Here is a 25,155-nt window from a genome sequence, read left to right as displayed (position 1 = left end):
GCAATCAGACAAAGCAATCCTCAAGGTTAGTCTGTACTGAGAGACTGGCATGTGCTGTGGCTCACACACAGCCAGCTGAAGAAAGAAATGCCTGGGTATAAGGGTATAAGTTAGCCTAGAGACCACGGGCATCCACCAATGACTTACTGATGGCGCAAGCTGTCCTCACCAGCTCAGAGGTGGATCACTGCAGGGAAACCCACGCACTTCCCAATTCAGCATAGCAGCCGAAAGAGACACAGCGCAAAAGCAAGGCTATGGTAGGTAATATCTATTTAGAAAGGAAGCACTTTGTGCACTTGGAAGGCACGTGGAAGAATAATTAGGTCACTGTTCCCATCTCACTTGTGCCAGCAGGGGCTTCCCTGTGACGTGGACAGACTTGTACAGGACCACGGGCAGCACAGCGGAGGGAATCCTGGGGAAATCCTGCAGCAGAGGGCCTCCCTCTTCTTGGGATGGCTCCTTCTGTCTGGGAGCTGGTGAATCATCCCCTACCGAGGCTGCGGAAATCCTCCCACTCAGCTACGGCATCTGAGAGACGCTCCGTCCTCACAACTATCACTTCTCCATTCACAGCCAGAGGATGAAGCGTTCGAGGAAAATGAAACATCACCCCAGGCTGGGAACCAGGAACCCACAAGCTCCTCTACAGCCTCAGCAACCAGAGGTCCTGGGGTCGGTCACTCAGGAAAAGTGGAGGTCCAGTCCACTGTGGGAGGGGAGGGGTATAAGCAGAAAGGGGAAGAGGCACAGACCACATTGGGTGGGGGAGGGGGAGGAAGGCTCAACTACTTCACCACCAGGAGAAGAATTCCAGTGATCTCTGTCCCAAAAGCCTGCCTTCGTGGGCATCTGGGAACAGAGCTTAGGAGGAGTTTTTTTCTGAGGCCTGAGCAGCACAGAAATCCTTAGATGCCCATCAAAATAAGGCCATTGGGGGGTGGAGTGGGAGGTGGCCTCGCCCTTAGGATACAGGAGGAGCCTGCCCTGCCAGCCCTGGTACAACAGCTGAGGAGATGGCCCTAGAGCCCTTTCTTCTTGGGTACTGCATTGCAGGGATGCAAAAGTGAGGAACACAGATGCTCTACACTTTAGGGGGTCTCGTTGTCCCATTCTGGGTCCACTCCAGAGCTGCCTGGGATTGCAGGCCTCAGAAAAACAATGTCCTCAACCTCTGAACTAATCAATGACCAGAAAACAGGCATGGAGGGCCTGAGTTTAAAGGACAGAAAAGAAAAATAAAGTGAATGTTCCTGTCTATTTTCCCCATAGGAATGAACTAAAGTAACCAGATTGTTACACAGTCGTTGACAAAGAAAGTGTCCTGACCCCTCCAGCCTGGGGAGAAATCAGGACCAGTCTAGCAGACTTCTATCTGCATCCACACTTGGAGCAGCGCCTGCCCTGACTGTACCCTTCCTTGTCTGGTCCATGCTCCTTCCCTGCACAAGCCCATCCTATACGTACAAGTGTCGGAAAGGACTGCCATGCTCCCAACAGCCAGCAGTCCTGGTCGGGTTCTGCCAGCAAAGCCTCGTTTGTACTTAACAGCTGATCATGGAGTCCCAACCCAGCTGAGTCAGAAGATAGTGGCCTCCCCATCACCCTTCATCATTGCACCGTGCATCCAAGAGATGTGCAGGAAACAGTTCCAGAATCTTCCAGTAACCATGCTAGTCTTTGAGTCTCAGAAAGCTCTCTGTCCAGTCAGAATTCTCAAACCTACAAAAGACTTGTAGCCCCTGAAAATGGGCACTTCTGGCCCACAGACTCAGCTATTTATTGGTCACTGGGACACATTGTCCATCACTCGGGGACATTTTAAAAAAGAGGTCATTTCAGAATCAAAGAACCCAAACCGTTGAAGCCCGCTAGCTTCCTCTAGATACTGGGAGGTCCAGATGGCTCCAGATAGAAGGAAGATGTAGTTAAGGGTATTGGCACTGCCCCCACATTGGGGCATACAGCACAAGGCCCAGCATGGCACTCTGCACATGTATGAGCTCCAACGCTTCACTGGTTTTCCTGATTTCTTCTCCAAGAGTCACAGTGTTTCCAAAGTTCCCAGATGCCCCTCTCCAAGGTCAAGAAACAAAACCACATGAACACCCTGCTTTGCCGGGACATGCCTGTCCTCTAGATAAACATGTTCTGTCTTGTGTGTTTCTGTGCACCCCTCTGAAACAGGGGCACAAGCAGGCTGGTATGGCCATCAGGGAAGGTGCCAGTTGCCATATGGAATCTTCCTGGGAGATCCAGAGGCCAGCCAATGCTGAGCACACATGGGCCATCCTTGGCTCTGTGCAATTCTCACGGGAAGAAGGGCTGTTAGATTCTCTTGGATGAACTCAAGCTGCTTGTTCCTTCCCATCCAGAGCCAGAAATTCAGGTCACAGAAAGACTCTAGGCTCATGGGATCTCAAGGTTGTACGACTATAAGACAGAGTGAGAAGCAGTCCGGGAAGGCTAGGACAAGGCCGCCAAGCCCCAGGCTCTCCAGCCTCTCATGACAGAGCCAGAGACACAGAGACAGAGAGTTCCAGCTGAAATACTGGAGGAGCAGTGAGGAGACCATGAAGCAGAGCAAAGTGGGCAGGGTGGCAAGGTATCGGCTCAGCCTCAGCAGGCGGATGTGGCACTCCACAGAAATGCCTTAGAATCAAAGCACATGCCAACGTTACAAGAGAGGCTGGAAAGAAAGGAAGGCCTGAGCCCCATGTGAGAAATAAGGCTCCTGAACTCGGAGAGACCGGGTGGGAAGTAAAGCTGCCAGAGAACACAGGGCAGGAAGGGCATCCAGTCTGCAGGGCACCAAGTCACTGTGAGCTACCTGGTCACCCCAGTCAGCTGGAGCACCCACCTAACTTTACCTGGATCTGCATAGCCCACCCTCTTGTCTCAGATCTTCCACCTACAAAGCCTCATTGTACCTGAACCAGGTCACACAAAACAGGACCTCGTAAAATATGCGACCTGTCTATACATGATGCATGATGGGAAGCGGAATGCAGAGTGATGTACTGTAGCCATGCTGGCTTCAGAAGGTAGCACAGGCCCCTGATACACTGAGCCTGTCTTCTACATTTACAGGGACACCCCCACTGAGGACACTGCCTCATTAATCACAAGGCCCTAACCAGTGGCCCGAGATGGAGTCACCCAATGACTGTCTGTCAAATCCGCAGCTCACCAGCCACCAGGTTTCATCCATCACTTCTCCTTTTCTCCCTTTTGTTATGAGTGTATACAAAGGTAAAAACAATGGGTTCCATTATGACAATTTCACACATGGATAGATAGTATACTTTAATTCATCAACTGTTTCCTGATTTAAACACCAGAGAGAAAAGGAGCCTAGAGACACGACGATGCTACCTCATCTTGGTTTTTCCGGCTTTAAGAATACATATTGTCTTTGCCTCAACAACCTGTCCTGGACTCACGGGGCTCCTGCTGAACATCAAATTACCATACTTGGAGTCAGAGTATGGTGGTTCCATTGCATATTACATCATGTGGCATACATATGTGATACCCGATATAATATATGGCACAATGCAAATACATACACGATAGATATAACACATGGTATTATGTAAAATATAGTTTGATGGTATAGGATGTGATACAGACGAGGGGTGGTGGTGATGGGACAGGATAGGTAACATGGATATGTTGTCTGCTGCCACACATGATACATGATAATATATCATATGCAATTGTGATCCTTTTAATTTATTTTTATTATGTGTGTATGGGTATTCTGCCTGCATGTATGTCTGTGGGCCACATGCATGCAGTGCCCATAGAAGCCAGAAGAGGGCAGGTGTCCGAGTCCCTGGAACTGCAGTTTCTGAGCATTGTGAGCACCATGTGGGTGCTGGGGATCAAACCCAGGTCCTCTGGAAAAGCAGCCAGTCCTCTTAACCCACTGAGCCATCTCTCCAAACCCTAATAGTGATTTGATGTGACCTGGGACACACGATATAACATCCTTCCAGGGAACAATAGATAGTCATTGCCAGGCATCTTCCTCTTCTCCCTTCCTTACCCCGCTTTCGGCAGAACACATTTTCCAGCTGCCTTTCCCCAGGGCAGTGGCTCCTGCATCTAGGGGTTCATCGTAGGCACCAGGGAACTTTTCCACTCTCATTCATAGAGCGGAGCTCAGATCAGCTCCCAAGGGCTTCTGGCAGGAGCAGTCCTGGAGAGCAAGTCCCTGCAGAGCCAACTTTGGTGTTCAGGGCAGCCATCGTGCTGGCTGCTTCCTTACACCTGTCCCAAACCCCAATTGTGTGGATGCTGTGTGTGCATGCTTGCACGCGGCAGCCACTTTACATCTTCCTTGAGTAGCTTTTATGTCAGTACTTTCCACTCTAAGCATGGACTTTACACCACTTCCTGAAAACAGCTCATGGAAACTACCTGCCACTCTGCTGAGACATCTGGATTTGGATCCTACCTTCGTCCACCAGTCCCACACCTGGAATACATTACCATCTCTGACAAGGCCAGCCACAGCTGACCAAGAAAAGGTAGGCTGGGTCTCACAGGAGAACCCACTCCACAGGAACTCACATGCCCAGACTTCAGCCCCCTCTTCCCACAGAGCACCAGAGGTAATCGGCTGCCCAGAAGAATACCAGCTGGCTTTGAATGGGCTTGTGCCCTCAGCCATCCTCAGTGCCTCACCAAGCTCAGTTACAAAGGTCCCTTATGGGCACACTAAACACACAAATGATTTCTGTGGACAGAGAAATGCATCATAAACCGAGAGGAGGGCTCACCAATGCATCACCTCCCAATGTAGGTGGGTCACTCTGACCCCACCCCCTCCTACTGCTGCCTCAGCCTCTGCAGCCGGAGACAGACGTGGTGACGGCGCAATACTTACGTGATGGTATCGATCATGTCAAGTCCCATCTCCACGCAGCAATGGGCGTGATCGGTCTTGGGCTGGGTGAGGCCCGACACACAGTAGTAGCAGTCCCCAAGGATCTTGATGCGGCGACAGTGGTTTTCCTTTGGGGAAAGCACAGCACAAGATCATTGACAGAGTTGCTGCTCGTGAGTATGCTTGTGTACGGCCTTCAGTGGCCAGGGTCAGGCTCGTAAGGGTGCTCCCCTCAGGGCCCCCAATACCCTCACCGCTTTCTACTGGGATCATGTATCTCTCCCATCTTCTCCATTTAACACCACCTGGACCTTCAAGGTCCAGGAGTAAGGCCACCTTTTAGGAATGTACCCCCATCCACTTAACTTACACAGTGCCCTCCCACCCCAACCATGGTCCAGTCCTTCTGGAAGGCATGCAGTCTAGAAGCAAGTCCAAGCCATACCCACACAGAAGTCCCTGCAGCTCTGAACCTCCCACCTTGGAGCACATTTTCCCACTTATATTAAGATATGAAGAATGCATGCTGAGTCTCCCATATCTGAAATTCTAAAAGCCAGAAGCACTTCCAGATCTTTTTTCTTTATTGTCAGATTTAGAAAGAGTGGCATAGACTTTGCTGGCGGGCATACCCAATCTAAAAGCTTCAAATTCCTAAAGTTTTTGAGTGTCACATGATGCTCAAAGTCTTAGCTTTGGAAGAATTTCACAGTTTGGATATTCAGGTTAAGATTGTTCATGCTGCCACAGCACCTCTGAGGGGACTCATTCACAGCGTCCCCTGGAACATCCATGCAGGGGGCATGGACACCCCTCCCCCAGGAAGGATGGGTGGATTTCAGTAAGGAGCAAGTTAGTCACACACTATTCTGAAACCTGACACATGCTGACAGATCCACATATCATTGTGACTGTCATTTTTTATTTCAAGGAAATCATTAGAATACGCAATGCTAGAGCCAGGGAAATGGCTCAGTGAGTAAAGGCCCTTGCCACCAAACCTGACCACCTGAGTTTGAACACTGGAACTCAGAGGATGAAAGGAGAAAACTGAATCCCGCCAGTTGGCCTCTAAACACACACACACACACACACACACACACACACACACACACACACACATACACACACACACACACACACACACACACACACACACACACACACATCATGGCATGGCGCCCTTCCCACACACATGCAAAATAAAAATTTAAAAAGTAATTCAATTAGGAGGGGTAGTAGAACACAGGAGGCATGAGAGGGGAAAAGGCTTACTTAGGGATGTGGAGACTCAGGAAAAGATGGATAGCGGGTGGGTTAGCAAAACTAAGGCTATGTGAAGAAACTATATGAAATCTAATAGTTTCTAAATTAATTTTTAAAATATACTATATATTTTTAAAGGATTTGAACAGAAGTATCCTGCATAGGTGGACAACATGCTTCCAGAAGACATGGGTTATTAAATGAAAATTTCATTGCCAAGCACTGGATACCTCTCTGAGTTATTGGCCATAGAGGCCCCAGATGCATCCATAATAACACACACCATGAGAACTGCTCTTGGTTGCTCCCAAAAACTGATGGTAAGACCTAAGTGCTGAAGACACCACTCACTCTGGACGCAGGACATAGAAGTCAACCTCACCCAGGAAACTCTCCTTGCTGGCTAGCTTACACAGTGCCAGAAGGAGTTATGCAGACTGCTGGGGGAGGCAAACATCGATGCCCTTACCCAGTGCTGGATGCACATGCTACAATACTGCCCTGCTGGCAAGATGTCCCCACTGGTGCAAGAGTGGCATGTTGGTGATGCATGTTGCCAACCACTTTCTGACTGGATACGAGGACCCCTGCACAAGAGGGAATTCATGCCTGGCACTCTATACATGGTCAAAAGCCCATGGCTGGAGAGACCGTAGGCCCTCGCAGGGAACTTACTGTTGCTATTTCCTTAAATGGTCATACTATACTCTAACATATATAGTATAAACTATACTATGGTCTAAATATTTATGTTTATACCATAGATTTGGGCTTCTCTCAGCTTTGGCCAAAGATGTTTCCTTTTACAGTGGGTAGTGGTTAATGCAGAGACTCAGAACTGGTTAAAGGGCTGAGTACAAATAACACTCAGTGTTCAGCTGTGGGGAGGTCATCTGTATCAACCTCCACCATCCAAGGCTCAGGAACTTCACAGAAGAGGGGGCAGAAAGAATGTAAGAGCCACAGGATGGGAAGGAAATCTGTGAAATGCTAACATGTGTACAACACCCACGTCACATCCAGATCAACTCACAGCAATGATGTTATCTGTATAAGATCAAACCAGTTGAAATCCCGGCATGATGGGTCAGGGGCCCCAGAGGATGCACCCCTATTGGAGGAGATGCAGGCAGTTAACGGGTGTTGAGGGAGAGTCACTCTCCTTTGGGGACATGGCTGCTGACAGGTTGCACATACTGCAGTTGATGACCTCATACCTATGCGCACATGGGTAGCACTAATTAGATAAGGAGGTATTAACAGCAATGAGAAAAAGGACATGAAATTGGGATGGAGATGGTTTGGGGACCGAGGGGGAGTTGGAGGGAGGTAGTGGTGGATGGATATGGTTAATATCCATTGTATAAATAAAACTTTCAAAAAATAAAAAATAATTTAAAAAACACCACAGTTCTCAAACAGCTCCATTTCAGGTCTCCTTAACATCTGGAAATAATCAAAGCCATACCAAAATAACCTTTGCACAGGTCAGTTATAGCTGTTGACATTTGCCCAGAAGCACCTACACTGAGACATTTTAAACAAATGTCTTCTAAGGTGATAGTTGCAAAATAAACCATTTGCAATGTTAACTAAACTCATGTGAGAATCTTGCCTGAGATGACCACTTCTGGGAGTCTATGATACCTATTTTCAGAGCAGATAGCCAGAAGATTTGGCCCATGTCTGCTTCATGCTAGGACATGCAGGAAGACAATGGCCTCACTTCCTGCAGGACACTTAGATGAGGACGGACTTCACAGACCATAAGACGCTTCCACTGCATCCCACAGCTCCACGGCGTCCACTTTGAAAACACATCCACCATTCAGGTATAATTTTATGCTTGAATTTACCAACCAACTGTTCCCTGTAATGTCCTCAAATCCTGTAAATTAACAAATGCCAGATTAAGCAGGGGTCACCATTACACCTGGATAGTGAGGGGTCTCTAGGTCTCTCCATGGAAAGACGGTACCAGAGCTGAACACAGCTATCACTCACTGCTGTCCAAAGCTGCCCAGGCCCTGTGCTGCAGGGACTTCAAGAGGTATCTCCAGCCACCAATGACAATCTGAGAAGAGAGTGCCATTAGTCATGCAAATGACCCCATGCCTGTTCCTTCCATCCCTGGGTCTCCCTCAGCATATGATGCCTCAAAAGAAATGGAACATCTTCGGAAGGACTGGCAAGTTTGGAATCTGACCCCAGCCAATACAAGTGTTGTATGGAGAAGACAAAAAATAGCACACTGTGCAGAACAAAGAGACATCACAGGGATGCTGAATGTGACCATTACCACATGGTGCCACCAAGACATGTATGGTCAGACTGCCTCAGGGAGTGAGGTCAAAGTCCTTGAGTACTGAGGACCACAGACATGCACGTATATACACATGTATGAGAGCCTTGTGTTCTCTGGGGAAACAGACCAGAATAGTCATTTTAGAACAGCTGGTGTTACCTGGAGCCTGATCACATATGCACAGGTCAGTGTATGATCTCAGTTTATCCAGTATCACTCCAGAGCATGCACTTCCCCCCACCACCCTTGCTCTTCCCTGTCCTTTCCCACCTGGCCCCCACCATGCTGGCAGACACAGCCTACAGTAGACACTCACTGGATACACTGCTTTATTTTTAACATCAAAGGTCCAGCAATCTTTGCCAGAAATCTTAAGGGCTCAAAAAGATGTTTTTAGTTGTTCTTGCTGATTTAGCTCTTTAGAAGCTTCTCTATAAATATAGAAAGTCTTGTACGGAATCACGGCAAGAAATCCAGAACAGGGCATCTATGATGCCTCTGTGGCTCTGTATTCTGACGGAAGACAGGAAAGGAGGAGGAGGAGGTGGGACGGGTACTGGGAGGGGAGAGTGGGAGGGGCTTGAAGACACATTCAGTTCTTGGGACCAAGGACCAGGGATCAGAGTTATCTTCTCCTTCCCAAACTGGGAAGGCACACACAAGCCTGCCCGAAGAACTAAGAAGCCTCATGCTTAGCTTCCCAAGTGTGGCCTGGAGGGCTCCAGACAGTTCTTAACCAGCTATGGCCTTGCCTGGGTAGATAGCACAGGACAGAATCTAGGATGTCAGGCTCCCCACACCCCTAACAGTGGCTCTGACCCCGCAAGTCCCCAGCAATTAATAAAGCGTGGGGGGAAGAAATGATCCAATTAAGACCTACCAATTTGCAGGTCTAGGAAGCAGCAAAGAGTTGGGAGGCAGATGCTGCTGCTAAGTCCAGAGCCCTACGAGGTCCAATCCCCGCTAGAGTCAGTCTTAAAACAACCTACCCAAGTGGCCCAATTCTGAAAGACAGGCAAGCCCAGCACCACCAACTCCCCAGTACGGGGAAGGCAAGACTGGATTAATCTAGGATTTTTTGTTTTTGTTTTTGTTTTTGTTTATTTTACCCTAACTGCTGCATTTAAAGTCCGAAGTGGGGGCTGGAGAGATGGCTCAGCAGTTAAGAACACAGGCTGTTCTTCCAGAGGACCAGAGTTTGATTCTCAGCACCCAGAGGTTGGTTGCCCTCTTCTGGCCTCCATGGGCACAGGCACCTACCTGGCACACAGACATGCAGGCAGGAAAACATCCATACACATAAAATAAAATATGTTAAAAAGTTTTAAAAAATATGTTAAAGTTTTAAAAAACTTTAATTACTAAGATCAGACTGGCCAAGTCCTACAAAGATGGTAAGACAAGCTGTATTTGGGATAGGACCTTTGAGAACACCATCTCTACACGACAGGGTACAGGTGATGGGCACCACAACCGCTCACCTGCTACACCCACAGTTAGAGGGAAAGGCACGGAGCTCTCCCAGGGGATATATTAAAGTGGGTGGGAAATCAGAGACAGAGGAGCTAAAAAAAAAAAAAAGACCTCTGCACACATCTGCCCATCAACAGGGACCAGACGAGGCAAATACAGTCCCTGGTGGTCTCTCTAGTGTTAGGAAGGACAGAGAGGAACAGGTCTGCATTGTAGTGGGGGTGGGGGGGAGTGCATGTGCCCGCACAGGAGGAGCAAGATCAAACCCAAACACAGCATAGGTGCTTAACCACTTCTGTAGGAGGAAGGGGGCAGTAGCCTCTTGCAATGCATCTGAGGGATTTTCACTGTGGAACTGACCTTTGCAAGTATTTTGTATATATACTAAAAAAAAAAAAAAAAAAAAAAAAAAAAAGGGCAAGAAAGAGTGATGCCTAAAAATCCAAACAAAATGGAAAAACTTAACTGTTACCACCTGGGGAAGAAGGTCGCCCAGAGAATTATTTCAAAGCACATGAAAACATCACTTCACTATCTAGCTGGTAACCTCAGCCAAGAACAAAAGTAAGCACTAGGAAACGTTAAGGTGAACTCAGTAGTCTTATTCTTGATAACTGACAATGTTGTTTTGAACCTACTACCTAGAGAAGAATGAAACAAATAGTATTATTGCCTCTCTTCATTCAATTTATGCTACTACAATAGAATACTCAAGACCAGGTAATTTATAAAGAACTGAGATGTACTTCTTACAGTTCTCGAACCGGCTGAGAGACCCATGTTCCTCAAGGGTCTTCATGCTCCCAGAGCGGAAAGCAGGACAAGAGAGTGCATGAGACACAGAGGGCAGGAGGTGACCAAATTTGCATTACAACGACCTGTTTCTGTAACTAGCCCAAGACAGCATTAAGCCCTTGTGGGCTAATCACATAATAGGCCCCAGCTTCCTCCTTTGCTGACTAAGACATTAAGTCGCCAACATATGAACCTTGGGGTATATGTTCAAATCAAGGCACTTCATTAGAATCTGCAGCATCAAGGAAAAGACACAAACATATAAATGAAGAGTACAGGGTTAAATGGATTAGAAATATCAATATAACTTCTTTTTTTTTTTCCAAAGATAAAAACACGGCACTGCAGAGAACAGAACCTTGTCTCTCTCATCTTGGGGGCTGTGAGTAACAAACTTCCCTCGATGGCACTAGCTTCTATCCATGTGTTTGCACTCAGTCACCCTATATGTTAAATTCCAGGGGGGCAATCAAGACCTGTATCCATCTCACTTGCATACTGATTTGAACAAACCAGCTGTGGAATAGCCAAACTCAGAGGAGGTGCTGGAAATAATCTGGCTGTTCCCTGTTTGGCTGGGTTGGACAATGGAATGGTGTTGGTACCGGTTGAGCAGCCTCAGATGGCAAAGCTATGCACTGTCTATGAAGTCAGGTGACGTCTGGAGAGCAAACAAGATAGCCACAACTAGTCACCGCTGACCCTACATTATGGGTGCATGGGACCCATCATATTGTCCCCTCCAGTCTGATGCACATGTCAATGTTTTCGTAAGGTTTCCAATGTCAGGATCTCAAGGTCAGAGCTGATGCCACACCCACTCATATGGCATCCTGTAATCTAGAAAAAAAAATGTGCAGTCCACAAATTGGGATTTGGCAGCCATTTTCTGAATGAACACATTCTTAGAAACCTTTGCCTCCCCACTTCCTCACTGATGGACTAAGGGGTGAATACCTCTCCACCTGTGCATGGAATCCATATCTCCCCCACTTGACTCATCTGCTTCTCACTCTATCCTTGGCACCCATTGCCTAACCAGCTCCCAAACTTAAATCACAATTCAGCCGAATTCTCCCTGATGTCCACTCTCCTGTCTAACACCCATACTCTCCTTCCAGGTATCACTTTATCTATACACCGATCATACCCTGCAGCCACCTTACCCAGCAAACTGCCAGCCTTGCACAGTTACTTATTGAAGACTCAGGAGTTTCCTCCCTGAGCTGTAAGGACCAGGATCTGGTCCTCTTCACATTGTCTCTCCACCCCAGCCCTGTCTGTGCTTGACAATACATGGACCATGCCAGTTTGCTCTAAGAACACAACAAGAGTGAATACAACTAATTGTCTCTTTCATTTCAGCTTTCCACGGTATACTCGGGCTTTGAATGGCTCACAGAACCAGTGTGTTGGAGCAAGAAGGAATGTGATACTCCTTCTGGTGTCCTCTTCACGTTTCATAAGCAGGGAAACTGAGGCATGACAAGTGGAGGTGATGTGACCAAATGCCTGTGACCGCACGGTGAGTCCTGCCTCTGAGTTGAAGCCTCTGGAAGGTTGCGTGGGGTCAAAGGCCAGGAAGGACGCAGGACAATGGATGGCATCGAGCAGACTCATGATGCACCTTGACCCTAACAGAGACAGTTCTGGTTAGTCTAGCCTGAATGAGCCCTTCTGGAAATACCCAGAGTTGACACAAAAATGGAGAACAATAACTTCAATAGCACAGACCATAGTAACATCAACTTATAGCAACTAGAAGTTAAACAAAGTAGCCATATTGTATCCTAGAGCCATGAACCTTTGCCACCACCCTGCAAGAAGATTCCTCAACTTGGTACAAGTGTCTTATTCTGCCCTACAGCAAAGTAAATTAATGCAAGTGACCCTAACTCAAACTCTGGTGTCAATCAACATGCTTAACACTGCAACAGAACTCCCAGAAGAAATACTGGCAGGGATGGAATACTCATTCGACTCACAGACTCAAAGGTCTCAGTCCAGTGTCTACCAGCTCTGCTGTTTGTGGACCAGTGAAGCACAGCATCACGGTAGAAAAGGCAAGGAGGTACAACTTTGGCCACTTGTCATGCCAGGAAGCAGGAAAAGAGACAGAAAGGGACCCAAGACATGATCCCATCTTTCAGGGCAGGCTCTCAGTGACCTACTTCTCCCAGACAACTTTCCAGCAAACTCCCCAAACAGCATTGCCATCTGGGAGCCAAGCCTTCAGTGCATGAATGAGCCTTTAGAACAGCGGTTCTCCACCTGTGGGTCACGAGCCCTTTGCGGGAGGAACAATCCTTTCACAGGGGTCACCGAAGGTCATCAGAAAACACAGATATTATTAACATTATGATTCATAACAGTAGCAAATTTACAGTTACGAAGTAGCAACGAAAGTAATTGTATGGTTGGGGGTCCCCACAACATGAGGAACTGTATGAAAGGGTCACAGCATTAGGAAGGTTGAGAACCACTGCCTTAGAACAGTTCAGATCGGATCTGTAAGAGCAGTCATTGAAGTATTCTCTAAATATTTCTCTGGAATTCCTGAGATTAGAAAGTCTCCAAGTACGTCGGTGTTTGGGGACAACTTTGACTACAACAAGCCCTCAGCAGACCCAGCATACAACAAGCACTGCTCAGATCTGGGAGGTGGGGTCCTGGGGGAGGAAATGTTTCGCGAGGCGTATAACCTCACTAGGCTGTGTGGCTAATTGTTGCATGCGTCAGTTGGTATCTATCAATGCAACCACGACCTTAACTCTGGCTCCATCTTCCAACCAGTGCCAGGCAGCTGACAACCTACCACACCATGATAGGATCCTCCTGAGGGCAAAGGGCTCCAGAAGGGTTCAAACTGAATTGTACCAATGGGTTCAAAATGAGCAGCAGGCGGCCTGGGTGGTAAGAGGCCATGTTTAGATTGGTTCTCTCTGCAGACGGTATACTGTGATCTCACCATGCCCCATCCTAGCCTCCAGCATCCAACCAAAGGCATTGTGTGCATATCCAACCAGCTCATGTTCCCATTAAGAAAACTAACATCCAGAGAAGAATTCTAGTCTTTTCACGGTGGGTATGGGGTAACTGGGCACCAGGACACATGTTCTCCCATCATATCAAAGAGATGTGGCCAGGTCTTTAAAGATAAAAAGGACCAGTGCAAATCTAACAGTATTCAGTAACTGGGGGAAAGGTAAAAAAACAACTGCTCTCTTCTGGGAGCATCAGCTGTGACTAAGGAGGCAAATAAACCGTCAGCTAGTGTTGAAATGAAGGCAAGCACGCCCTGTGTTTGCTTAACTTCTAACAGAGACCTTCAAAAAGAGAAGGCTCTTGGGCTGCAGGTGTGGGCCGGGTGTGGGCCGTTTTCCAAGCCTGCACTTCACAGAGGCCACCCTGCATCACAGTGTCGGGGGCTCAGAACCACGGCAGGCACCTGTGAGGAAGCCCACAGGCTTCTCCAGAAGGGCTCACACAGATCAGAGCAACCATCCACTTAAGATCACAGGGCACTCACAGGGAACGGAGCGGGAGGAGCAATTTGTACAGCAGGGGGGCCATGTCAAGCTTTCTAGCTGCTACTTCAAGGGGGGAAATGATCAAAATTGAACTTGTTAGCTGAAAACTAAGACTAAGAGAGAAACGACACTGAGTGGGAAAGACACCTCAGATGCTGCAGAAGATAGCAAATGCTGTTCGAAACCAAGTTGCCACAGAAAAGGCATCCCAATCGTTTCAGCAAAACCATCAGTGACTGCAGGGTCACCTTCCAAGAACCTCATCAGGTGGCGCTGATGCCACAGAGGACGAGTGTTTGAAATCGGCGACCTGACTATGTCATCGCTTCTAAATTCGATGTAACTGTTAAAGCCACAGGTATAAGAGGTTCAGTAAACAGCAAGTATAGGAAACTGGTCCTGAGACATCAAAACCAAACCTCTTAGAAAGGTAACAAGGAGAAAATCCTGAAAGTAGCTAGAAGTGGGGAGGACCTACTTCATACAAAGGAACGAAACAGTAAGAACCAGTATCTCATCAGAAATGGACAAGAAGGCAGCACACTGCCTTTACAGTGTGGAGGGAGTCAGGGAAACTGAACTGACAGCCTAGGATTCTACACCCAGGAGAAATACATCATCCTGACAAAGAGCTTTTCAGAAATACAGGAACATCCCGGAAGCGAGGCACTGACATGCTAAAGGAGAGCCCGTAGGCAGGAAGATAACAACACACAGGAATCTTGACCACATGAGCATACAGCCATAGAAATGATAGCTATGGGAATAAAGAGCAAGACTTGGTGTTATTTAAATCTCTTTCAAAGAGGATTCAGTGCACAGACAAAATATTAACAATGTAAAATGGAGTTTATTCTATATAACAAGATAAAGTATGCATGTATGTATGTATGTATGTATGTATGTATGCATACATGAAATGGTTGCCATGAATTTAACTTCAAGGATTTCTTGAGCACAATAGGGGCACACCATAACTGTGCCAACCTCAGCCTCACAGCTTGCAAACGAGAAGTCACATGATGGTGGACTGTTCCCAAGTAAAAATTCTAATTAAACCCTAAGGTAACGATGAAAACAGGAGCTAAAACAAACACAGTGAAATGGAATCATCAAACGTTCAATAAACTTGTGAGGAGGTGGGGGAGCGGGGGCAGAGCACAAATGGGGGAAACTGACGTAAGACACAGGGGCCAGCCTTCGGCTCAAACGCAGCGAGGGTGCAGCCTGCATACCCAGTTAAAGTAGGGACTAGTACTCAGATTAAATAAAATGCAAATAAATAAATAAATAAAATAATTTAAAATATTAAAATAAAAATTAAAATAAATAAAATAATTTAAAATAAATAAAAATGCAAAACCAAACTGGAGCCAATCTTCGCAAAAAGGCAGAACGGACCAAAACTTACAGTGCAGGGAAAGGCGTCTTCCTGACAGAAGCGCGTCAGAACGGCAAAGCCAGCAGGCGAATGAGGCTGCAAGCTAAGGATTATTTCCGGGACCAAGAGGGTCATTTCTTAATAACAGAGGAGGCACTTCACCAAGAGGGAATAACAATTCTGTTGAGAATTAAACATGAAATTGCATACATTGAAGAAGGGGTGAGGTGATACCTACAGAACGTGAAAGCGGAAAGGTTCCCAGAAGTTACTGTGGAGACTTTAATGCACTGCTCCAGTGATAGAGAGAACACAGGGCCAGGACAGTCATCGAGAAGTAGAAGGTAAGGCACAGTCCGTCCCATCAGCCTGCAGGCCTGGTGTATTTATAGAGCACACTGTTGAGAGGAAAATTCTACAAGAGCAGAGCACACCTTATGTCCAAGTGTGCACAAGTCCTTTGCCAAATAAACCATATTCTGGGTCTGTTCTTTTTAATTCAAGTTATAAACATGTGTTCTCTGACTTAAAAGTATATCTGAGGAGAGCTCAAAAACAGAGAGACAGCATGTGCAACCTTGGGTTCAATACCCACCTGGTACTAAGAAAAAAATTTAAAAATAGTCTAAAAAGAGTCAAAAGCTGTAGGAGGAAGTTTCTTTCCCACCAGCAGCTCCCAAATAAACACACTGAGGCTTATACAAATGCTTAGCCAATAGCTCAGGCTTGTTACTAGCTAACTCTTACATTTAAATTAATCCATATTTCTTATCTACCCTCTGCCACATGGCTCATGGCTTGTTACCTCATGTTTTACACATCCTACTTCTTCTGCATCTGCTGGCAACTCCTCTGACTCCACCTTTCTTCCTCCCATCATTCTCAGTTGGGCTTTCCTGCCAAAGTTTATCCTGTCCAGCTATTGTCCAGTCAGCTTCTTTATTAAAACAATCACAGCGACATATATTCACACAGTGTAAAGGAATATTCAACAGAAAAGGGAAATTTAAAAGTATTTCGAACTGAATACACAACAGGCCAGGCATGGTGGCACACACTTTCAATCTCAACACTCAGGAGGTAGAGGCTGGAGGATCTCTGTGAGTTTGAGCTCTGGGATAGCTAGGACCACATAGAGAGACCCTGTCTCAATAAATAAATAAGCAAGCAGACAAACAAAATACCAGAATATTTGGGATGATGCTAAAATAGCATTTCAGAGGCAATTTATGGCATGAAAAACTTACATTAAAGGCTCCAAAGTTCCCAAATAAGGGTCTCAATTGAACTTTAAAAAGCTACAAAAAGAGGTAAATTCAACCAAAATAAGAAACACAATAGTTAAGCCTAGAAGAAAATTAATGAAATTAAGAAATCAATAAAATTAAATGCACATCTTTTAAGAAAATCAACAAAACTGATCAACCAGAAAATTAGGAGGTCAGAGGGCTGGGGGAAAGATGGGAAGGGGACAGGAGAGGGAGAGGGGATGGCAGGGGAGGGAGAGATAGAGAGAGAAAAGATATACAAATTACCAAAATCAGGGATACGAGGGGTGGGGGCTGCAGAGGCGGCCACTGGGAAGGATGTGGAAGGATGACAAAAACCTTACTCAGTGACTGTTAAAAACCTGCAGTAAGTTGACAAATTCCTTAAAGAAATACAAATCATTAAAGTCATCTGAGAAATATAACCTAATTGTCCCTTCTGAATTCATAGATTTCCCATTCTACCACATATTCAGAAAGGAAAGGCACCCATTTTGCATGGTCCTCCCAAGAACTGAACAAGAGGAAGCCTGTACCAACTTAGCCCTGAGATCATACATGATAGCATGGAGAGATGGAGTAAGAAATGTCACAGTAGGATCATACATGATAGCATGGAGAGATGGAGTAAGAAATGCCACAGAGTAAGATCATACATGATAGACGGAGAGATGGAGTAAGAATTGCCACAGACAAGATCTTAACACAGATGGGGAAAGTTCTGGAGAGAATGTTGGCAAATCAGAGCCAAAAAACACGTAAGGAAGAGAATGGGTGCAGAGAGGTCCCAGGAATACACCGGTGTGTTCACACGCTAACATCAAGCATCCAATTCCTCCTGTAGTGATGAACCCAGGAAACCAGGACCATCCCTACAGATGCCTGAGGGGGAAACACCAACGAGACACAACTGGCATTCCAGATTCAGAAAAACAAACCAGAGGAAACTGGGGATAAAGGGGAACTTGTTCAGCTCAACCAAAAGCCTCCACAGAAACCCCACTGCTAAGACGCTTCTTAATGATGAAAGAATGCAGAACGCCTCCCCGGAAACAGAGAACAAGACAGGAATGCCACTCTTGCACTTCCGTCTGACGTTGTACCAGAGGCTCTAGTCAGTAAAGTGAAGCAAGAAAATGAAAATAAAAGGCATCCCGAAGGAAAACAAACTAAGCTGAATTCATGTACAAATGTGATCATTCATATGGAAAGTCCAGTGGAAATTTCTAAACTGCACTAGAAACCAGGTTATTCCATTTTCAGAACAATAAATCAATATAAAAACTGACTGTCTTCTGATGTTAGTAAAAAAAAATTATAAGTTAATACTTAAAATCAACATGAATTATGCTCTCAAAAGTAGGACCTACTTAGGGACAAGTCTGAAGAAATATATGAAACACACACAAAAAAGAAAAAAGATATGAAACATCTGTATGTTGAAAAAAACCACACATTTCTGAAGGAAAATGAAACAAGTTGTCTCAATGGAGAGATGAACTCTGTTCAGAAGTTTCTGCATCTGTAGGTGCTAGTTCTCACCAGATTCATGGTATAGTTTTGGCAAGCAGCCTTTGTGCTAAAGCCAGAGAGATAATTCTAAAAATCTGTATCAAAAAGCACAGGGCCTAAAGTAGCCAAAGTCACCTTGAAAAAAGAACACTGCAGTTTGCTGGATCACAACACCTGATCACAGACTCCATGAAGCTGTAGGACCAAGGTATATAGTCTGGGTGTCGAGGCAGACACACGGAGCAATGCCACAGAATAGAAAGTCTAGAAAGATTCCCACCCAGCTATACATGGAAAAGCGAGTTTCCTAAACATCTGATAAGGTAGTTTAGTGGAGAAAGGTTAGTCTTCTCAGCAAACATTGAGAGCCTACAGGCAAAATAAATGACTTTCATCTATACCTCACATCATATATCGAAATTAACTCAAAATGTAAACACTACCGGGGAGTCTATCAGACCTTGGTGAGACAAAGAGTTTTATTAAATTTGTTTAGCCCGACTAGACAGAGCAGGCTTGGCTCAGGCAACTGGTAAACAACACACCGGATCAAGATTAGTTGCCCTTCTATCTGTCACCTGTGTTTCCCTAAGAGCAATGTCTTTGTAAAGTCATGGGAAAACACAGGCACACAAAGAATGTCTAAGTACTACATTGTATTCGATGGTGAATCTGCTTGGGCTTCTGAGGGTGGCTGTTTTCAGTTTGGACACAGACCTCACAGAATATACTCCGCTCTCTGTGATGCAGTCTGAGCTTATGAAGCAGGTGTTTAAGCAACATTTGCTCCTGTGTGTGTGTGTGTGTGTGTGTGTGTGTGTGTGTGTGTGTGTGTGTGTGTGTGTGTATGGGGGGCAGGGGTGATACCACAGCTGGTGAGGAGCAGAGTGAGTGAACCTCTGCAGAGCTGGAGCCTGATTTAATCATCGTGGTAGTGAGATAGCAGTTAATTGACAGTTCTCTAGAACAGACCCAGCTAGCAAATGGACATTTTATGCAGCAAACCTTATCTGGTTATATGAATTAAGAACTTGATGAGATTAAAGAAAAATGAGCTAATATCTTGGGAGAGAATACCCTAATTTTTTTCACACTGAACTTCCAGATATCTGTGCTGTTCTAACAGATGGCCTCATTTGTGTACGGTTCCCTGGCTGGGGTGGTAATTATTATTATTATTATCTCCATTGCATGTCAACCCTGGGCTAGGCACCAGGCTGGAAATTTTAGACTTTATATTATGTGACTTTTGCTATTTAGCTTCTTCCTACACTAATCCCTTGAAATAGTCAAAGCCAGTCTCATTTCTTTCAGCAAAAAGACCAAAACTCAGAGTGAGGAGTTCGGTGTGTAGTGAGTAATACATACATTGCTCAAAAATATCAATGATATCACCTTAACTGGGCAATAAAAAGATGAATCTCTATAGATATGATTTAGTTGAAGATCTGAAATAGGAAAACCCCCCAGGATGGAGGGGGGGTAGGGTAAGGGGCTGGAGGGAAGGGAGAAAGAGAGGAGGAAAGAAGGCCACTTGAGGCAGAAGGAGGCTGGGGTGACCTGGCAGGAGCCAGCAGAAGGTGTGGGAGGCAGAAGACATTCTCTCTGGAGCGCCTGGAGGGAGTACAGGTCTGCCAAGCAGTACTGATTCAGCTTGCAGGCTCCAAACCTGTACAAACAAATTCCTGCTGTTTCAAGCTTCCAGATCTACACGGGACTTTGCCACCGCGGCCTTGAGAAACCAGCACAGAGACAGACACTGGGCAAGGATGGTTCAGACACAACACAAAAATGGCAATCCATAAAAGAAACAAGCCGACAGAAAATTTAAAATTTTCTGCTCTTAAAGCAATACTATTTATTAGAAGGAAGAAATTTCACAAGGAAAACAAATTGTAAGCCATGTGTCTGAAGAAGGGCTTGCTTGGAGACTATTATGAACTCCTAGGTGGGGCACAGTGGCACACACCTGTGACCTCAGCACTTGGGGGCTAAGACAGGGTGATGTGAGTCTGAGGCCAGCTCAGACAACATAGTGCAACCCTAACTAAAACAATTACAAATAAAAATATACGCATTCTCAAAACTCCACAGTAAGAAAACAATCAACCCAATTTAAAAAGAAGGATGGTCAAAAAACAAAACAAAACAAAAAAAACCCTGAATGGATACTTCTCCATAGGTGATACATGGATGGCCAACAAGCAATTAAAAGAGACTCATGGTTTGTTACTAGGGAGACCGAGACACACACCCATTTAAAGGCCTAGCCACAGCAGCAGACAAAGATGCAGAGGAACTAGCACCCACACGCCGTTGTTGTGTGTGGCAATAGGCAATCTGGAAAGTACTGGATTCATCTCTTAAAAATGTTAAACGTAAATTCAGCATATTTTCCCATCAGCCCACCCCTACGTATTTACGCAAGAAAGCGGAAAGCACTCATCGGCACGAAGTTTTATACACAAATGCTCTCGGCAGCTTTATTTGGAATAATCTAGCCCAGAAATAACCCAGATGCCCATCAGGCTGTGAAGACACAACAAGCTTTGATTCAGCCAGACAATGGGACGACGCTTCCAGGCAATGAAAAGGAATAAAAGTACTTTCTCTTATGGGCCCTTCCATGCCACCAGAACAGCAGGGAACAAGAAGCTGAGAACAGGATAGAGAGCAAAGCTAGCTCTGAAGAAGGTGTGCCCCAAGAGAAAGCTGCTGCAGGAATGTGTGGAGTGTAGGCAGCACCCAGAAGCCAACACAGCTTTGACACCCCTTAGTGTGACACCAGTCAAGGGCAGGCACTTAGGAGCCAGAGCCATAGTTTGGTCCCTTGATGGGGATGTTCTGTGTGCTGTGAATGTGTGTTGCTCTGATTGGTTGATAAATAAAGCTGTTTGGCCAATGGTGAGGCAGAATAATGTTAGGCGGGACATTCTAACTGGAGAGAGAGAAGAGAAGAAAGGAGAGCAGAGGAGACTCCAGTGAGCCACTGAAGGAGCAACATGTAATGGGATGCAGGTAAAGCCATGGTATATGTGGTAATACATAGATTAATAGTTAGAGGCTAATTTAAGATGTAAGATCTAGCTAGCGAGAAGCCTGAGCCAGTAGGCCATACAGTTCGTGATTAATATAAGCCTCTGTGTATTCATTTGGGTCTGAGCGGCTGCGGGACCGAGAGGCCGTGGGAGCCGGACGGGACCAGGAAAACTTTCAGCTACAGTCCCTGTTTGTTGAGAGGGAGAAGCACATTAGGCCAAGGAAGACATGCACTGTTTAAGCCTTTCCTCCGTTCACAAAGTCTTTCACAAAAGACAGACTTTTCTCAACAAATATCTTCCCCCAAACACCCAGACTCAGCTCACAAGGTACTACGCCTCCCTTGGGTGGTGATGGAGGGGGCTCTCACATCTTCTTGTTCCAGGAGGACTTGGCAGGGCTTCCCCATGAGCATGCAGGAAAGGCAGCAAGGCCAGGAACTATGCAGGGTCCCTGGAGACTGTGGCTAGCATGGGGCCAGGAGGGCTGCACGAAATCAGTCTTGGGGCAGTGAAGCTGAGTTTCAACTAGATGGGAGGAAGATTCAGGGGTTCAGAGTAGGGGAAATAGAGGTCCCACCCCTCAGGCCCAGTGTTCTGCACATAAGCATGTGCTTTAGCAAGCAGCTCTCTCAAATGCTGGCCACAAAATCCAGTTAGTCAAATGAAGATTTCCAGGTTATTTGGAACTCTGATGAGTGGTTCTGGAACAGGCCCTGGAAGCTATCTTTCATCTCCCCGGCAAAGTAGCAACAAAGAACCCCTCATGGGAGGAGAATTGACAGGAACGACATGAGCTCTCCAAGGACAACCACGTCCTCTGGCAGGGCTGAGCAATACCAGAATGGCTAAACCCAGGTTGGGAGTACACCCCACACCCACATGACACCCACATCGCCTACAAAGGCCAGTCAGAGGTGTGCTTCTTCCCAGACACATCTGTGAGACACATCACCACTGACTCTCTCTAGGCTCTCGCCCAGCCAGACTCCAAAGACTTCCCACTGTCACAGGGAAAAGAAGGGGTGAACAAGAGCACTTAGTGGCTGTCACTGTTGGGAAACAGAGCCCTCGGGAAAGGCAAATGCAAGCAGCAAGCATGCTGGGTCTCATCAGTGCTGGTCTGCTCCCAGCTTGCTCAGCGTCTCTAGAGAAGGCTGCTGCAGCCGAGGAGGATGGGCCCAGGCTTTTCTGATTCTCCTCATATGTGGGCATCCTCAGAGGTCTACTGCTCTCAGATCCCAGGGTGGTGAGTCCAGAGGCCACTGAGCAGACAACTTAGTGTGTCACTGCTCACTTGGTAAATCCACAGCACCTCTACTGTGTGCCAGGCTCCTTCGTCATAACTAGGTCCTCAGAGCTGACTTGGAAGTGAGTGTGGCTTGCCCTGTCTCAGAGGAGAACAAAACAGCCACACAAGACAACAGGATGAACTGGTGGGCCAGCTGCTCCTCTCCTCTCCAGATAGCTAAAAGGTCAGAGGCCAAAGGCCAAATAAGCAAGCCCTCACAGAGAGGTGCCAGTTCTCTCCCAGGCGACAGGCTTTGAAACCACAAGGCCCTGGGGAACTGGCTTCATTATGTAAGCATCTCCTTAACATGACATGGTACCCTGCCCCACCTGTCACAGGGTGTAACTGGGCCACCACTTCCTACTCATGTTGTCGAGTGCCACCACATCCAAAACGTTCGGTCCATGCTCTTAAAGTTCTACCTTGAAATTGAGGACAGTTAGGTAGGCCCAAGGGGAGGGGATTATGTCTGTTCCCACCGGCCAATCTTCTGCCAGCTGTGGGGTGCTGGCTACTGTGCCCCACCACAGAACCCTCTGTGCACCCACAGCCATCACTGCGGTGGCATCATCACACTGTTACACAGCCCGCCCTGCTTCCCACCAGCCTCCGAGATCTCAACTGGGCTCTTAGCTGTACCCTTGCGGTGGGGTGCTTCAAGTCCAAACAGACCCCACTGAAAGCATTTTGTCTAGAAGACTTCTGGAAAATACTCACTTCAGCTCAATCCCATGCTCCCAGAAACAAACTAGCACTTTACAACAAGAGACTGTGCTACGGGAGGTGATTCTCCTGAAGTCACTGGGGAGCCAAGTCAGCTGTGGGGGCTGCACAGTTCTGAACGTCTGGTTTCTCAGAGACACCTGGAACTCTCTCCTCTGGCCAAATCCAGGGTCATCTGAAGGCAGTCTGTCTCCAGGATGATACATCTGGTCTCTGCCTAGCACTGTGAGTCCTGCTACTCAAAACAGTGTCCTCAGGAACAAGAGCTGTGGCAGCTCAGCCTGGGGGGTACTCTACACGAGGGGTTCTGTGGGCACCCCAACAGTGGCACTGATGTAAATGGTCAAGGGGCACCACAGCCAGGCGGCCAGGGGAAGAGTCCAGCATGGCGCTGCACTGAAGTCCTTTCACTGCAACCCAAGGCTGCAAAGCAAACGGGGCTGCAGCCATGCATGCCAATGGAGAGGACAGAGCCCCAGGGCTCACGCCGTCCTGAGAGGCATGACACAGGGGTGTTTCACAGTTCACCCTCAAACCGTGCTCCTCGGGAAAGCCTTAAAGTACACAATTTCCCAAGGAAAACACAGGTAGGAGATATCTATAATTCTTGATTAGGTAAATATTTTTCTAGATACAACACCATTGTGACAATCCTGAAGAGATTCATGAAGAATGAATTGTCTGCCCTTTGCAGGACACTGGCCCAGTCTCGGTAGGAAACACTTTCAAGTCATCTAGGCCCGTGCAGCAGCCACTGAAGACTGTTCCACCTTTACTGTCCTCAACTCCTGTAGCCACCATCGAAGGCAGGGGACACAAGGCCGGTGCCTTGCAGGAGAGCTATACTAGTTCTGGGGAAGTCCCTAAGTGGGGGAGCAGACACTTGGAGCTGACTGAAAGTGGCTCCTTTGGGGGATGATGCTGGCCTCAGAAATTCCTGGATGACCTGCAGGCTGGGGATGGGGAACCTAGTTCCCCTCCTCCCCCAACTTTTAGCGGCACAAGCTCAGGGCACAAGAAAGAAGAAAAAAAGGCCAACTTTGACCCTCTGATCAGAAGCCTCCAACGAAAGAGCTTCCCAGTAAAGACTGAAGTCAGAGGCAGACTCGGGAACACCACTGGCTGGAGTCTCCTCCAAGCTACCCCGTACCTTGTCAAAATGTGCTTTCTGACCCAGACACAGAGGGGCTGCAGACTCACCCTCACCGCAGTGAGCTGCATGCTGGCCACGCTCCCCTCGACCCCACCCCACTCTTCTATCCAACAGCAGCCCTCCAACATGTGGGACCAGAAATCTTTTGTGCCACAACAAGATCCAGGGACGCACCTCAGAGATGAGGGCAGCTTATATGAGGACAGGCACAGCCACACTCTGGGGACAAGACCCAGGGACAACAAGACAAGGCTGCAGAGGCCTCACAGACAGGCAGCTCCAGCGTCCAACAAAAACAGTCTACCTCTCCTCAGAAGGCCAAGCCTTTCCCAGTCAGGGGTCCTATGACACCCTGGCTAGGACATCCTTGGGTGCCCCAGGATGGGTTTTCCAGAAGATCTTTAGGAACACAGATAACAACTTCACCATTCAATTCCAGGATATTTACTCCAGCAACATCCCATGAGACCTCATAAAAGGAGTATGGGGATATTTTTTATGTCAACCTGACACAAGCTAAAGT

General features: G+C 46.9%; 1 protein-coding gene across 1 annotated transcript in view; it reads right to left on the bottom strand.

The window, feature by feature from the left end:
* The window catches only part of Adcy1 (adenylate cyclase 1), a 129,498-nt gene that overhangs the window by 54,468 nt on the left and 49,875 nt on the right, over positions 1–25,155 (bottom strand). Inside the window, exon 5 of the mRNA XM_052734485.1 lies at positions 4,898–5,025. Within this exon, the coding sequence (XP_052590445.1) occupies positions 4,898–5,025 (128 nt within the window). The remainder of the gene's footprint in view (positions 1–4,897; positions 5,026–25,155) is intronic.

Source organism: Peromyscus californicus, unplaced genomic scaffold (genome assembly GCF_007827085.1).
Source record: "Peromyscus californicus insignis strain IS unplaced genomic scaffold, ASM782708v3 Scaffold_13__1_contigs__length_99412109, whole genome shotgun sequence".
Classification (NCBI taxonomy): domain Eukaryota; kingdom Metazoa; phylum Chordata; class Mammalia; order Rodentia; family Cricetidae; genus Peromyscus; species Peromyscus californicus.
The sequence above is the reverse complement of the archived record's forward strand: the minus strand, read 5'-3'. Positions and strand labels throughout refer to the sequence as shown.